Source organism: Pleurodeles waltl, chromosome 6, assembly GCF_031143425.1.
Source record: "Pleurodeles waltl isolate 20211129_DDA chromosome 6, aPleWal1.hap1.20221129, whole genome shotgun sequence".
NCBI classification, from domain to species: domain Eukaryota; kingdom Metazoa; phylum Chordata; class Amphibia; order Caudata; family Salamandridae; genus Pleurodeles; species Pleurodeles waltl.
The window spans coordinates 157,182,999-157,199,966 of record NC_090445.1 but is presented as its reverse complement, the minus strand read 5'-3'; the positions used below and the strand labels follow the sequence as shown (position 1 = coordinate 157,199,966).

At 47.2% G+C, this 16,968-nt stretch overlaps 1 protein-coding gene across 9 annotated transcripts in view; it reads left to right on the top strand.

The window, feature by feature from the left end:
• Nucleotides 1-16,968, top strand: part of LOC138299444 (signal transducer and activator of transcription 5B) — a 994,326-nt gene that overhangs the window by 685,997 nt on the left and 291,361 nt on the right. For all 9 annotated transcript variants that reach the window (XM_069237688.1, XM_069237689.1, XM_069237693.1 and 6 more), the window contains one exon: nt 680-810. In XM_069237688.1, the coding sequence (XP_069093789.1) occupies nt 680-810 (131 nt within the window). The remainder of the gene's footprint in view (nt 1-679; nt 811-16,968) is intronic.

Sequence of the window (16,968 nt, the reverse complement as noted above, 5' to 3'; positions counted from 1 at the left end):
CGTAGCTTTTTTAATCTCTATTCTTACATTAATTGTTAGTGCTTCAATATAATTTTTCACTTATTTGGCACCCGTGTCGTGTTTATGTGAAATTTCTGTTGGTTGTAGCTTCCCTATTGATGCCCGTACTGACTAATGGTAAATTATTCCCAACCAAAAGCACCGCTCAGATTGGGATTACTTAGAGAATGCCATCTGCTTCAGATGGCATTAATTGGCCCTTTCTAGGTCAACAGCACGTTTTAGGTAACAAAAAAAACAAGTCAATATTTATAGGTAGGCTAATTATGAATCCTCTGCCTGTCTCGACATTCTACACATTTTACACTCTTTCTTTCTGTCTCCCCCCCCCCTTATTGTCCTTTACAAACCTACTTGTAGTTGGCGCCAATATGGCTCTATGTTTGTATACTTATGTCCATTTTCCTGTCAGGTTATTCATCCCTTATCGACTGCTCCCTCCATGCTGTCGCTCCTCATAACTTCTCAAACAGAATGCTTGTACTTTGTTGATTTTTTTATTAGCACATGGCTGTGATACATTTTGTTAGCAGGTATCATTGTTGGTAGTATAACTCTGGACGGTGTTATCTTAGGCAGAGTCCAGTATGTACATTAACTTTGTGTTTTGCATTGTGCTCAGAATTAAACTTCTTCCTTGTTTTTCTTTTTCTTGCAGCTCAGTTTGCTCAATTGCCCCAGCTTAGTCCCCAGGAGCGTGTCTCGAGAGAAGCGACGCTGCAGCAAAGACAGGCATCCTTGGAGGCATGGTTACAAAGGGAAGCACAGACACTACAGCAGTACAGACTGGTAAACAACACTTACGTTTAATGAAGATGGAGTTTATACTTTCAGTGCCATAGATGTAAAGTTTGGGTTTTATTTTGACAGGTGGTTTTCTATACTGATTGTATAACAGCAGCATAATTTACCAACATCAGCGTTCACCTGAAAATCTCTGAGAAGTCCCTGCTTTGTATTGCTTAGAAATCCATCCCACCGTGAGCTTTGTTTATGCAGTTTCCAGTCAGACTGTATTCTTAGTTATGGATCGCAAATGTCCACTGATTTATATGAGATATTGTGCTTTGAGGGAGGAGAACAAAGGCAAGATTGTGCAATATTTGGGCGCAAAAATTGTCGTGTTTTCACATTTTGCCGAAGCAAATGAGAGCTTATAAATAGCATCACAGTTACGTGTGTAGTAATTCAGGGGTCCCATTACCAGATGTAGATGGCATGGTAGATGAAGCAAGCAGAAATAACATGGTGTTTGCTTGTCCTTGTAACCCAGGTGATGTATCAACCTGATTCTAGCTTAATGAAGCTTGAGAATCTGAGTTTGAACTTTAATTTGGCCCCATAGGTTTATTATGTAGCCAATGTATCTCTCTTAAATGAAGCATGCCCAGAAAGGTTGCCCTGTGCTTACATTAGCTTGTTGGGCTCTCTAGGCCACTAGTAGTGTCAAGGCTAGACTTTTGTATGATTGTGAATGTAGAGTGAGGAGTAAATGATTATGATCACTTTCATAACGGTGAACTACCTTCATATCTAAAGAAAGGGACCAAAGCCTGACGTCCACTAAAATGTAATCAATAACACTAGAGAGCAGCCCTCTCTATCTAAAGAAAGGGACCAAAGCCTGATGTCCACTAAAATGTAAACAATAACACAAGAGAGCAGCCCTCTCTTGAAAGTAGGTGCAATGTTCAAGTCCGAACCGTTATGAAAGTGATCATAATCCTTTACTCTTCACTCTACACAGTAATGTGTTTGAGACTGCAGAATAGCCGGACCTCCGAGGTTCCTGGACCTCTTCTGAACCATAGGCATACTCGGGTCAGTTGGCCAAAGGTAATGTCTAATTCTTATCTGATCAAGAAAATCTATTCATCCTTTTCAGATATCATGTCCGGTTATGAGGAGTATCAGGTTAGTAATATTCAGATTCTGAATATTCATGAAGAAATGGTAAGGAATCACTACTTTCTGATGGATACAACTACCTGTGGATTCCTCACCTAATGAATACTCCCATTGCGCCAGCATTCAACGGAAATCTTCTTCCTAGCTTCTGCACGTCGACGAGGACGTCACAATTGCCCACGCGACGCCGTCTGACGTCATACAGGCAATAAGAGGTCCTCGCCGACGTCAGTTCCCTTTTTTCCGTGCCATTCGAAACGGTTATCTTCGAGGGAGCTACTGTTGCTGTATCGACAGTTACAGTGTGTTTTTTGGCTATTTTTACTTTGGGACATTACAATGTTGCAAAGAAAGTCAGGATTCAAGCCCTGCCGTGAGTGTGGGGGCAAAATGTCGGTAACGGACCCACATTCTGACTGCTTGTTGTGTCTTAGTTCCGACCATGATGTTGATAAGTGTGATTCTTGTCAACATATGAATCCTAAGGCCCTGAAAGAGCGTGAGGCCAAGCTTTTTCTAGCAAAATCAAAAAAGGAGAAGAGACATCACCGAAAGTCGTCGTCACCGAAGTCTCATCGGCGTCACCGGGACTCCCGGCGTCGTCGAGAATCACGGCGCCGGTCGAGTAGGGAGAGGTCTCCATCAACTCGACGTCGGAAGACTTGGGAAGCCAGTCCCACTGTCATACCCAGCCGACGCCGCCGTTGCCGTTTCACCGACTTCGCCCATTTCATTGGGTCATCCTCCTTCAGTGTTCGAGGTTCCACAGCCTCAGATGTTTTCTCCGTCTTCGCAGACGTCGAGACCGGCGTCGGTGTCGCCTTCGAACCAGGCACCCCAGTACCCGGCTTTCCAGGCCCCTGAAGCTGATAGTACTGCATTCCTAAATGCAATGTTTTCCATCTTCCAACAGATGGCTCCAGGTGGTGGACCGGCTGGTCCTTCGGGCCCTTTGGCCTTCAACATGGGTGCTCCGGCTCCACTTCGACCGGCACCCTTTATGCCCTTTCTCCCCCTGGGGAACATGGGCTCGGCGCCGGTATCGGCTCCGGTGGCTTCGGCTCCTGCGGCTTCGATGTCTCAGACAGTGACGCCGTCTAGACCTCCTGCGACTCCGAGGCAGTCTTCACACCGTCCGGCTCCTCGTTCGGTGCCGAAGAGACCTATGGTGCCTGTAGACCCGGCGTCTGACGGATCCGAGGATCGGCGTCATTCTTCGATGTCCGCTGACGCCATGTCCACGCCGAGGATAGAGGAGAGGCTGCACTCGAGGAGGCTTGCTCTCCGCCTCCTTGAAGAGCAGGAATACCAGAGACAAGCCTTGGAGGAAGGGGAGATCGAGGACTCTCGTGAGGGTCTCCTTGGACTTGACACTGCTAATGGTCTAGATACCTCCCCTGAATGGGACTTGTCATCACCTGGGGAGTACACAGAGGAGGCGGCCACTTTTCATTCTGTCATCAGAAAGGCAGCTGACTTTCTGGACCTCCCTTTGCCAGTGACTGAGGCCAAGCAGAACGTCTTGACGGAAGTGTTGCACCCTGCCTCTACATCTGCAGAGCCACTTTTGCCTTTCAATGAAGCACTGCTGGACCCCATTATGGAAGTCTGGAAGAAGCCAGTGTCTTCTTCAGCCGTCAATAGATCTGTGGCTCGGAGGTATCGGGTTGCACCGGCTGACCCAGGTTTTCTTTCCAGGCATCCAACACCTGAAAGCCTGGTGGTCCAGGCTTCATGCTCAGCAAGATCTGCTCCTAGGTCCTTTCCGGCTGTACCCTCGGATAGAGACTCCAAGAAGATGGACATGTCATCCAAAAAGGTGTTCTCGTCATGTAGCATGGCGTTGAAGTCCACCAATGCCACATGCATTTTAGGAAGATACATTTATGCCCTGATGGACGAGATTAAATCAACGCACACGGAGGTTCCTCAGGAATTATTGAGCCTGGTCTCTGACGCTCAGGCAGCTGCAACCCAGGTTATTCAATCTGGGTTGGATACATCTGACTCGGTTGCTAGAGCAATGGGCACTGCTGTAGTTACGAGGAGGCAGGCCTGGCTTCGTAACTCTGGATTTTCCTCTGATGTGCAGTCGACCCTATTGGACCTTCCTTTTGATGGTGACAAGCTGTTTGGTGCCAAGGCGGATTCGGCCTTAGAAAGGTTCAAAGAGAGTAGGGCCACGGCCAAGTCGCTGGGCTTGCAAGCCACTTCTTCTACTTCCTCCAGATTTTTTAGGAGGTTTTGAGGATTTGGTCGTGGTTCCTTCTCCTCCTCCTTTCGAGGGAAATTCCAGCAGCCCACCTCTGCTCTCTCCTATAGATCTTTCAGAGGGAGGGGTGTAGGGTCCGTACCAGGGGAGACACTCACCAGCACTCTGCCTCTTCCTCTTCCTCTGGAGGGGTGCAGCAGGGGAGGGAAGCAGCCTTAGGCTTCCACCAATTCCCACTCACTCCACTCCTGTAGGGGGGAGGTTACTGAATTTTCTCCACAAGTGGGAGGTTATAACATCAGACTCCTGGATTACCAGCATTGTGAGAAAAGGCTATACCCTACCTTTTCGGGAGTTTCCACCCCCCCATCCCGCCCCGCCCATCTTATTGTTCAGAAGAACACCTCCTGTTGTTAGAACAGGAGGTTCAAGTCCTCCTTTTACAGGGCGCGGTGGAGTTGGTCCCAGAGCAGGAAAGGGGTCAAGGTTGTTACTCGAGGTACTTCCTGATTCCCAAGAAGGATGGTCGGTTGAGACCAATCCTGGACCTAAGGATCTTGAATTGTTTCCTCAAACAGGAAAAGTTCAAGATGCTGACCCTAGCTCAGGTGCTTTTGGCGCTGAACAATGGAGATTGGATGGTGTCTGTCGACTTGCAGGATGCTTACTTTCATATCCCGATACTCAAGTCGCACAGGAAGTATCTCCGGTTTGTGGTGGGGTCGCAGCACTATCAGTTTGCAGTCCTCCCGTTTGGTCTTACTTCAGCACCTCGAGTCTTCACGAAGGTGATGTCGGTGGTGGCAGCGGAGCTCAGAAGGAAGGGGATAGCAGTGTTTCCTTATCTGGACGACTGGTTGATCAAAGCCAAGTCTCCGGAGCTCGTGTTGCATCACCTGCAGTCGACAACCCAGTTGTTGTTCGACCTGGGTTTTTCGGTGAACGTGCCCAAATCTCACCTAGAGCCCTCTCAGCGCCTCCTGTTCATAGGGGAAGAACTGGATACAACATTGAATCGAGCCTTTCCTCCGCCTCAGCGGATTCAGGACATTCAGGTGTTGGTTCCAATGTTTCAAAGTGGAGCGGTCATTCCAGTCTTCAAGGTCCTACGTCTGCTCGGTCTGTTTGCTTCCTGCATACTGTTGGTCACGCATGCTCGCTGGCACATGAGGGCTCTTCAGTGGTGTCTCCGAAGGCAGTGGTCTCAATACAAAGGAGATCTCGAAGGCTTGGTGAGGATCTCCAGAGATGCTGCCACGGATTTGAAGTGGTGGATTGCGGACGGCAATCTTTCCCGAGGAAGGCCGTTTTCGCAAGCTCCACCAGTGGCCACAGTAATAACGGATGCTTCCAATCTAGGGTGGGGAGCTCATCTGGGGGACCTGGAAATCAAAGGTCTTTGCTCTCCAGTAGAACAGATGTTTCATATCAATCTGTTGGAGTTACGGGCTGTACGTCTGGCTCTCAAGGCCTTCCTCCCATCCCTTCGCGGTCAGTCGGTTCAGGTCCTGACGGACAATACTACCGCGATGTGGTATATAAACAAACAGGGAGGAGTAGGGTCGTACCTTCTCTGCAGAGAAGCTCCTGGGCAAAGGACCATCAGATTTGCTTGGTAGCAAATCATCTGGCCGGAGTCTTGAACGTACGTGCGGACAGTCTCAGTCGCCATTTCTCGGCCGATCACGAGTGGCGTCTCCATCCAGATCAAGTCCGGCTAATCTTCCAGATGTGGGGGTTTCCTCGGATAGATCTGTTTGCCACCCAGGAGAACTCGCACTGCCCGTTATTCTGCAGCCTCCAGTATCCGGTACAAGGAGCATTGGGGGATGCGTTTCAGAGGACCTGGTGCGACCAGTTGCTTTACGCGTTTCCCCCATACTATTGATTCCTTGAGTATTGAGGAAAATACGCCAAGACCGGGCCCAAGTCATCTTAATAGCTCCGGATTGGCCAAGGAGGGTATGGTACACGGACCTTCTCCAACTCTCACTGTGCCCTCTGCTACGTCTCCCTCTCAGGGCAGACCTCCTCTCGCAGTCGCGGGGGCAGGTTTTACACCCCCACCTCCAGAGCCTGCACCTTCATGCCTGGAGATTGAGCGGGGCAACCTGAGTTCTTTCTCTCTCCCGCCTGATGTAGGGGATGTTATCTTAGCGGCCAGGCGACACTCCACTAAATCTATCTACGCTAATAGGTGGTCTAAATTTGTGGTTTGGTGTGGAGAGAGGCAGATTGTTCCCTTATGTACTCACTTGTCGGATGTTTTATCTTTTGCATTGTCTCTAGCACAGAGGGGTTGTGCAGTGGCTACGGTTAAAAGATACTTGTCTGCTCTTTCAGCCTTTATTTGTCTTCCAGACCAGCCTTCTTTGTTTAAATCCCCTATAGTACTTAGGTTCTTGAAGGGTCTTATGAATAAATTCCCTCCCACTCCTTTCGTTATGCCTCAGTGGGATTTGAACTTGGTTCTAACTTTCCTTATTGGGTCCCCTTTTGAGCCTATGCACTCTTGCCCCATGAGATTATTGGTCCTAACGACGGTCTTTCTGGTTGCAATTACTTCTGCAAGGAGAGTGAGTGAGTTGCAAGCTCTATCTGTAAAACCCCCTTATACATCTTTTTATGGGGATAAGGTGGTGTTGAGGACCAAGGCTGCTTTCCTTACGAAGGTTGTTTCACCCTTTCATATGTCCCAGACGATTACTCTTTCCACGTTTTATCCTCCGCCTCATCCTTCAAAGGAAGAAGAGAGACTTCATTGCTTAGATCCAAGGAGAGCGCTAAGCTTTTATATAGACAGAACGAAGGATTTCAGGCTGGAGGATCAGCTCTTCATCGGGTACGTGGGACAGAGGAGAGGAAAGGCAGTCCACAAGAGAACACTCTCCAGGTGGGTTGTTCTTTGCATTAAAATGTGTTATTCTTTAGCAAAGAAAGAACCCCCTGATGGTATAAGAGCTCATTCCACCAGAGCTAAATCGGCCTCTTCGGCCTTGGCTAGGGGTGTTCCTGTGGTTGACATCTGCAAGGCCGCAACTTGGTCGTCCCTTCACACTTTTGCGAAGCATTACTGTTTGGACTCTGAGGTCAGAAAGGACGGCCATTTTGCACGGTCGGTGCTGCAGGATTTCTTGGTTTGACCATTCAGGCACCCTCCACAGAGTGCGGTACTGCTTTGGGACTCTATTCATTAGGTGAGGAATCCACAGGTAGTTGTATCCATCAGAAGAACGAGTTACTTACCTTCGGTAACGACTTTTCTGGTGGATACATTAGCTACCTGTGGATTCCTCACGGTCCCACCCGCCTCCCCGTTGCCTGTCTGGTCTAGCCAAGTAATTCTTGAGTGTGCTCCTCTTGGTTTTGAGGACTTGTATATATTCTGTATATATATATATTCATATTGATATATATTGTTCATATACTTGTTTATTTGTTTAAAAAAAAAAAAAAAGAAGGATTGAGTTATTGGAATTATGTAATTATTTGGAATATCATTAAATTTAGCAATTTGTTCTTTCATCTCTATGGCCTTTTATTCTCAGGCACGTAAAAAATGTTGGTACTGACATCGGCACGTCGGCGAGGACCTCTTATTGCCTGTATGACGTCAGACGGCGTCGCGTGGGCAATTGTGACGTCCTCGTCAACGTGCAGAAGTTAGAAGAAGATTTCCGTTGAATGCTGGCGCAATGGGAGTATTCATTAGATGAGGAATCCACAGGTAGCTAATGTATCCACCAGAAAAGTCGTTACCGATGGTAAGTAACTCGTTCATCAGGCAATCTTTTGATAATATTAAAGTCAGGGATTGGTTCAACAAGGATTGCTCTAATGCTAAATCAGCCTTAAAATTAGCTATTATGACTCATTCACAGGGGGCAATTAAAACTGCGAGGTCTATGTATAATAAAACCTTGCAACTGGCAAAGAGAAAGTGGGAAGACCTCACTTGGCAGAAACTGTTGGACGCCAACAAACTTTGAGATAATAGGACTTTTTGGGAATTACTGGCGAATAGACATAGAGGGGATTATGGCACCATCCGTACACATATTCAGCCTGAAAGATGGGTGGAAAATTTTTCTCAGCTTTATGCTTTACCTATGATACAGGACTCTTCCTCATCGTCGCAGGCTGAATTGTGTCTTGAGATTGTTGATCAAGGAAGGTCTATGAATAGTACCGCAGATTGCATTGTTTTCTCAATAACGGAAACTATAGCTGCCATTAACTCCCTAAAATCAGCCAAGGCTCCAGGCCCTGGTAAGATACCGGGGGATCTTTATAAATCTGAGCCAGTTATTTGGTCCTGGTATATTAAAACACTATCTAATGCTATAACCGCAGGAGTCCCTATTCCCAACACCTTGAAAGGGGCTGAATTAATTCCTATCCACAAGAAGGGTGATGTGGTTTCCCCTGTTAATTACAGACCAATTATCCTCATTGATAATCTCCAAACATTTTTTGCTAAGCAGCTTTTGGATAGTGGATCAGGTTTTTAGGCTGACCCTTCTACATTGGAAATATGTAATCCTGGCAAAACAAAATTTGTATGTTGCTTTTGTAGACCTTCGGTCTGCTTTTGATTTGATCCCTAGAGAGAAGTTACGGGAAATTCTATATAGACTAGGCATTCCTGGTAATATTGTACACTTATTACAAAGGCTGCATGAGAACACATATGCCCAGGTGAGATGGGGTAGTCAGGGAGAGTTAACTGATCACATAGCCATTCGGCGGGGGGTTCGCCAGGGCTGTGTCCTTGCACCAACCCTTTTTACCTTGTTAATTAACGAGGAGGTGCATGTTGTGTTTTCTTGCCAAAATGATGCCCCCTCGCTGAATGCGCAAAAAAATCCCTATTTTGCTATTTGCTATTTGCAGATGACTCTCTCCTGATTTCTGAAACCCCCATGGGTCTGCAGATTTTGGTTGACCGGTTCAACACTTTTTGTGCGGACCATCGTTTGGAACTTAATGCCAGCAAAACCAAATTAATGGTATTAAGTACGGGCCCTACTAGGAGATGAACTATTACCTTAGATGGGGCTCCCTTAAGTAAGGTATGTTCTATAGATTACCTGGGAGTAAGAATTACAAACAATATGCAGTGTAAGGATCAGATTGGTAAGAGTGTTTCACTTCTTCAGCATAGGTCAGGTGCTATTCTGCGCTTTTATTATACCACTATTGCGAAAGCTGTTTCTCCGGCTATTAAAATTTATTTAGCAAAGGTGCAGGGTGCAGCGATATATGGCGCTGAGGTATGGGGTCCTTTTAACACCAACTTCTCTTCCAGGGGATCCTCATCAATAGTCATAAACATTGAATATTCCCGCCCTTGTGCGGGGACCCCGGAGCATATATAAAATACACACATATTAACATGTGTAAAAAACAGCAATGCAGGCTATAATGTTAAAAACAGGCTAAAATGCTTTATTTCTATGAAGTTTTTATTTTATTTTATTTTTTTATATTATAAAGCTACAATAGAGAATAAATATCTACCCAAGCCCCTCAAACTAGGCTTAGGGAAGTAAGCAGCAGCAAACTCTAGAGAAAAAGAGAAAAAAACTGCATTGAAAAACAATGAAGCATTCTTAGCCAATAGGCTGCATGCAGGTTAACACAGGAGAACCATAAAAACGTTGGCACCGTGCCTTTAAGACCCTGAGCACCTCCAGTATCCCACCATGCCTCAGGGGTGAAGGAAAGGTGACAGTTGGTTCACAGTTAGGTCAGTTCTTTTTTCCGGCTTCTTCTGAGAGGATCCTGGAGCATTGAGCTCTCAGTTTTTCTGAGTTTTTCTCAGAAAAATTCTTTAAAAAAGCGTTTTTTTCATTTTTCACTCGACAAATAATATCTTTGTCTGAGCTAGGAAGGTTTTTTCTGACAGAAAAATGCCTTCTCTTTTTGTCAAATGCCCTGCTTGTGGGAAGAAGAAGGCCCAGTCAGATCCCCACTCTCTGTGCATAGTGTGCCTGCCTCAGAGTCACTGCCCTGACACTTGTAAGTACTGCAAGAACATGTCTAGGAGGACTCTGAAAGACAGAGAGAAGATCCGACTTCATGGGCTTCAGGAGAGGAAAAGAACATCGTCTTCCTTACTTCCCAGACAGCCAGAAGGCCATTCTCAGGAGAGAATGGCCCGGTCGACGTCGACAGGTAGGAAAGTGCCTGTTTGTTCACCGTCGACGTCGTCGCTACCACCGTCTCACCGGCATAGATCGCCGTCGACGGCGACACACCCGACGTCGAAGGGAACGGCGTCGAGGGAACATCAGAGCAGGGGCAGGTCTCCGTCGACGGCAGCCCGCCGATCGACGTCGAGCCATCGCCGGCAAAGGCTGTGCGCCCCCCGACGTCAGGACACACGACGTCGAGATCACCACGACGGCACGAGAAACATCCGCCGTCGACCTCCCATCGCTCCACGTCGAGGCACACGACGGCGAGCAGGTCGAGGTCCAAGGAGAGTCGTTCGACGTCAAGACACTCAACGTCGAGGCACTCAACGTCGAGGCAGGACCAACCGACTGGGCGCCCTTCGACGTCGAAACAGCCATCGACGTCGACGCAGGTTTTACCTGTCCCACAGGGAGCAGAACATCGCCCCACGCCAGACAAGGCGCCATCTCCAGTGGTCTCCATACCGAGCGACTCTTCTCGGTCAAGAGCGGCATCTGGGCATGTCTCGCCCATCAATTTATCTCCGAGATGGCTGGAGAGCCTCAACAGACCAGCGGCCTCCCCAGATTCGCAGTATTCGCGAATGTACTCACCTACTGCCTCCCTGCCAAGAACGCCATCACCGACAGCCAGGGCAGAACGGGCTCGTTCAGCTCCTCGACAACCAACCGCGAGGCCTAGACGCTCTGCTACAGCGTCTCGCAGCAGATCTCGCTCTCAACGGAGATCCAGGTCGCGGTCAAGGAGAAGATCACCCTCTTGGTCTTCATCAGGTTCTTCTGTCGGGCGTTACTCACCCACCCTTACAGATTCACCACCTGCTAGAGTCTCACCGGTGGATGATATTACCACATTCAACGAGGTGTTGCTAAGAGGGGCGCAGAAACTCAACATAGAGGTTCCAGAACCATCTACCTCCTCATCGATCATCTTTGAGACTCTACAACAGAGATCAGCGTCGAAAAAGTTGCTGCCTCTAGTGCCTGGCTTGCTGCAGCCAACCATGGACACTTTTCTGGCCCCAGCATCGCTTAAGTCTGCCCCGGCTAGGATTCTTAAGAAATACAAGGCTCCAGAACAAGACCCTTTATTCCTTAGAAAGGATCCGCCACCGGACTCGGTGATCATAGCTGCCGCCCGTAAGACCCACTCGGTGGCATCTTCATCCACGGTACCCCCGGATAAAGAGAGCAGGCATCTAGACTCTCTAGGGAGGAAGATATGCGGGACGGCGGCTTCAGCAATGAAGGTCTCCAGTGCGTCTGCGCTCCTGGGCAGGTACGATCGTTCTCTGTGGGATTCCCTCAGTAGATTTACAGAAAAATTGCCCAGAGAAGACAGACAAGATTTCCAGGAGATACTACAAGAAGGATGCCTGGTATCCAACCAGGTTATCAGCGCGGCAGCGGATGGGGCGGATTTGGCCGCTCATGGGTACGCACATGGTATCTGTGCGAGGAGATCTTCCTGGCTGAGGCTCACTGGCTTGAAACAGGAAGCACAACAACGCATCCTGAATCTCCCATTTGCCGGGAACTCTCTATTCGGTGCCCATGCAGACGAAGAGATGGCCCGCATGAAGACAGAGGTGGATACCTTGAAGGCGGTGGGCCTCGAAAGAAAGAAAGATTTCAGGACGAGGTACAGGCCGTATGATAGACGCCCTTTCCAGCAGAGGGTTCAAACCCCTCATTGGGCGCAAAGGTCACAGCAGCGACAGGGACGACCTCTTTTTCAACGAAGAAACACAAGGGAGCGAGGGTCAAGCAGACCTCAACAATCTACTCCAAAAGCACCCACCAAGCAATGAAATCTCGCTTCCCTCGACACTGTACACCACTCCGGTGGGGGGAAGTATTACGGCTTATCTTCACGAGTGGCACTCTATCACAAGAGACAAATGGGTGCTCAATATTGTCGAACATGGCTATTCTCTTCTTTTCAAACAGCCTCCACCACACTTGCCACCAACCAAAGACAATCCATCTCATCTCAGCTTGCTACGCAAGGAGGCTCTCGCCCTCCTAAGAAAGAATGCCATAGAAAAGGTTCCACCGGCACGAAGAGGACAGGGGGTCTACTCCCGTTACTTTCTAGTGGCAAAGAAGGGTCGAGAGGGCGTTTTCAGGCCAATCCTGGATCTACGGCTGCTGAACAAATACATAAGGAAGCAGAAGTTCAGAATGCTAGCGCTTCACCAGATTTTCCCTCAACTGCATCAGGGAGACTGGATGTGCTCCATCGACCTGCAGGATGCATATTTTCACATCCCAATAGCTCCAAAACATCGAAAATTCCTGCGCTTCCGAGTAGCGTTACAACATTACCAGTTCAGGGTTCTACCCTTTGGCCTGAAATCTGCCCCAAGAGTTTTCTCGAAATGTATGGCAGTGGTGGCGGCACATCTCCGAAGACAAAGAATATACATATATCCATACCTAGACGACTGGCTACTAAAGGCTTCTTCTCCGGAGCAGGCGAGAAGCCATCGGGACATTGTACTAGGAGTTTGCGAACCTCTAGGTCTTCAGGTCAATCACCAGAAGTCAACCTTGACTCCAACGCAGAATCTTCACTACCTAGGAGCTATCATAAACACAGAACTACAAAAAGTGTATCCTTCGGAGGAACGACTATCCTCAATAAACAAGAAGTGCCAGGACCTGTTGAGAGCCAGCGCACCTACGGCACGTCAGGTGACATCACTACTGGGCTCTATGGCATCGTGCATTTTTATTGTCCCAAATGCCAGACTCCACATGAGACCCCTCCAAGAGGCATTGGAGACCAACTGGAGCCAGAGAACAGGTCGCTGGGAGGACACGGTGCGGCTACCGGAGGTAGCACTTCAGTCATTGAGATGGTGGATGCACAGACCGCACCTGTCAGTGGGTGCTCCGTTTCACCAGGTGCTTCCATCCGACACCCTAGTAACGGATGCATCTCTTCAGGGATGGGGGGCTCATCTAGGTCCTTTTCAAGCACAGGGTCTGTGGTCAGACAAGGAAAAGCAGTACCACATCAATCTGCTAGAACGCAGAGCGGTCCATCTCGCTCTCAAGTCCTTCATACCGCTAATTCAGGGGAAAACTCTCTTGATACAGACGGACAATACAACCACGATGTATTACTTGAACAAACAGGGGGGAACGAGGTCCCTACCCCTATCGCGAGAGTCCCAAGCGATATGGCATTGGCTCCTGGCCAGAGGAATGTCAATTACAGCAGTTCACCTGCCAGGTCAGCAGAACGTGGAAGCAGACTTTCTAAGCAGACACCTGGAGGACGTTCACGATTGGGTTCGCAGACGAAGTAAACAAGAAATGCCCAGACTTCGCATCCAGGTTCTACCGTCCGGGATCTCGAGGGAATGCCCTGTTGATCGACTGGTCAGGGACATTTCTTTACGCTTTTCCGCCGATTCCCCTCATTCCGGCAGTGATCAGCAAACTTTACAGATCCAGGACCAGAATGATTCTTATAGCGCCGCAATGGCCCCGACAGTTCTGGTACACGGATCTCCTCAACCTGTCGGAAGAACCTCACAGGAGGCTGCCGTGCAGACCGGATCTTCTGAGCAGAATGGAGGGCAGGATTCTACATCCCAACCTACCCTCTCTGAGCTTAACAGCATGGCTCCTGAATTCCTGCAGTATGGGCACCTAGGACTCTCGCAGGAGTGCATGAGCATCTTGAAAGAGTCCAAACGACCTTCCACGCGGCGTTCCTACGCTTTTAAGTGGAAGAGATTCTACATATGGTGCTGTCAGAAAGGTCATAATCCCATACGGGCGCAGGAGGATGTCATACTGTCCTATTTGCTTCATCTAGCTAAGTCCGGTCTGCAGGTATCATCTATTAAGGTACATTTGTCTGCTATTACTGCCTATCGCAAATCACCTTCTCAGGAATCCTTCTTTACAAAACCTGTAGTCAAGGATTTCTTAGAAGGTTTGAAGAAAGTTTTTCCGCCAATTCGGAGGCCTTCTCCTCCATGGGAACTGAACATAGTCCTGGCAAAACTTATGGGCCCTCCTTTCGAGCCTATCCATAAGGCCTCTTTACAACACCTTACGTGGAAGACGGCTTTTCTAGTGGCCATTACTTCGGCGAGGAGGGTCAGTGAAATCCAGGCCTTGTCTGCAAAAGAACCGTACACGGTTTTTCATGACAATAGAGTGGTTATGCGAACTCACCCATCTTTCCTTCCGAAGGTGGTGTCAGAATTCCATATTAATCAGACCATAACTTTACCGACGTTCTTTCCCAATCCGGAGACTCCGGCAGAGAAAGCATTGCACTCATTAGACTTGAAAAGAGTGCTGAAATTTTATCTGGACAAGACAAAATCGATTAGACACTCTAACCGCTTGTTTGTAAACTATGGTCATTTAAGGACAGGAGAGGCAGCTTCTAAACGTACAATATCAAGATGGATAGTTTCTTGCATTGTTAATACTTACCAGCTAGCTAATAGACAATTGCTAGCGCGGCCTAGAGCGCCTTCCACAAGGGGTAAAGCGGCTACTGCTGCTCTCCTTAACAATGTTTCGATATCTGAGATTTGTAAAGCTGCTACATGGAAGTCTGTCCATACGTTTACAAGACATTATTGTTTAGACTCAGATGCAAGAGCGGATGCCCAAGTGGGGCAGGCCTCTCTAAGAAATCTATTTGCGTAAGACATATCTATTCCTGCACTTCTATCGGACAGTCCGCTGGGTTTAGGGATGGGCTTGCTAATCTATTCAATGTTTATGACTATTGATGAGGATCCCCTGGAAGAGAAGGATAAGTTACTTACCTGTAAATCCTAGTTCTCTTCCAGGGGTATCCTCATCAAAGTCATAAACAACCCACCCTCCTCCCCGGACGCACGTCTCCTAGAAGTGCAGGACAGACTGTGTTTTGAATCAGTTATACAAATTGTCACCGTAAAAAGAACTGACCTAACTGTGAACCAACTGTCACCTTTCCTTCACCCCTGAGGCATGGTGGGATACTGGAGGTGCTCAGGGTCTTAAAGGCACGGTGCCAAAGTTTTTATGGTTCTCCTGTGTTAACCTGCATGCAGCCTATTGGCTAAGAATGCTTCATTGTTTTTTAATGCAGTTTTTTTCTCTTTTTCTCTAGAGTTTGCTGCTGCTTACTTCCCTAAGCCTAGTTTGAGGGGCTTGGGTAGATATTTATTCTCTATTGTAGCTTTATAATATTAAAAAAAAAAAAAAAAAAAAAAAACTTCATAGAAATAAAGCATTTTAGCCTGTTTTTAACATTATAGCCTGCATTGCTGTTTTTTACACATGTTAATATGTGTGTATTTTATATATGCTCCGGGGTCCCCGCACAAGGGCGGGAATATTCAATGTTTATGACTTTGATGAGGATACCCCTGGAAGAGAACTAGGATTTACAGGTAAGTAACTTATCCAAACTGACCGTGGGCGAGAATAATTTAGCAAGAGCTTTTCTTGCATGTCCTCACAGTACACCATTGATCCCGGTCTTTTTGGACCTTGGACTTCATCGCATTTCTGATGTGATAGCCTTAAGACCCTTTCTATAAAGGGTACTAATTTGGACCACCCCTGAGCTCACCGTTTACAGGGACTCCCTTTAAGATATCTTAGATAGACCTAATGCTGTCTCTATTCCTTGGCTCAAGCATGCTTCCAAGTGGTTTTACATGTTGGGACTTGAGTATTTTTGGGAGAACCCGCACAATTTGACGAGGGCCCAGAAACAACTTTTGAAATCTGTTTACTGGTCTCACGTCAAGAATGATTATCTTTTATGTACATCTTATGGTCGTTTGACAACACAATTTCTTGCTTTTAAATGGCATCCCCAGTTTGAATCTTATTTGGACTTAATTGCTGACTTACTAAGTAAGAGCTTGAATGCTCGTTTTAGATTTGGGTGTCTACCGTTAAAGTTCTTTACATGTTGCTGGCGATCATCATTAACACTTGATTTGTGTCCTAGCTGTAATTGTGTAACTGAATCTGTAGTACATTTTATGTTTTTTTGTCCTGCTTATGCCTCTGTTCAGCAAAAATGGATACGACTTGTCTGTAGGAGTATGGGCATAAGACAATGTAAAGCTGCCTTAAGGATATTGCAGAGCGATACCTCCCTTATCTCAATTTGTGCGGTTAGCAAGTTCATTGTGGCCGCATGGCATATACAATCTCGTTTAAAAAAAAATGCATTTTATTAGTGATACTTGTTCTTAAATTTCTATGTCTTTGTATTTATTATGTGCGTATATTTAGGATTGTTTTGATTTTATGCTTTGATGGTTGTATTTTTGACCGAATAAAGCTTATGTGATTGACTGTGAATGTCTTTCGAAAAATGAAAATGAGCGATTTCAGAACAAGTAAACTACTATGGGGGTTATTCTAACTTTGGAGGAGGTGTTAATCCGTCCCAAAAGTGACGGAAAAGTGACGGATTTACCACCAGCCGTATTACGAGTCCATTATATCCTATGGAACTCGTAATACGGCTGGTGGTATATCCGTCACTTTACCGTCACTTTTGGGACGGATTAACACTCCTCCAAAGTTAGAATAACCCCCTATATGTTTCAATTAAATTACACTTCACTTGAAACCGTTATA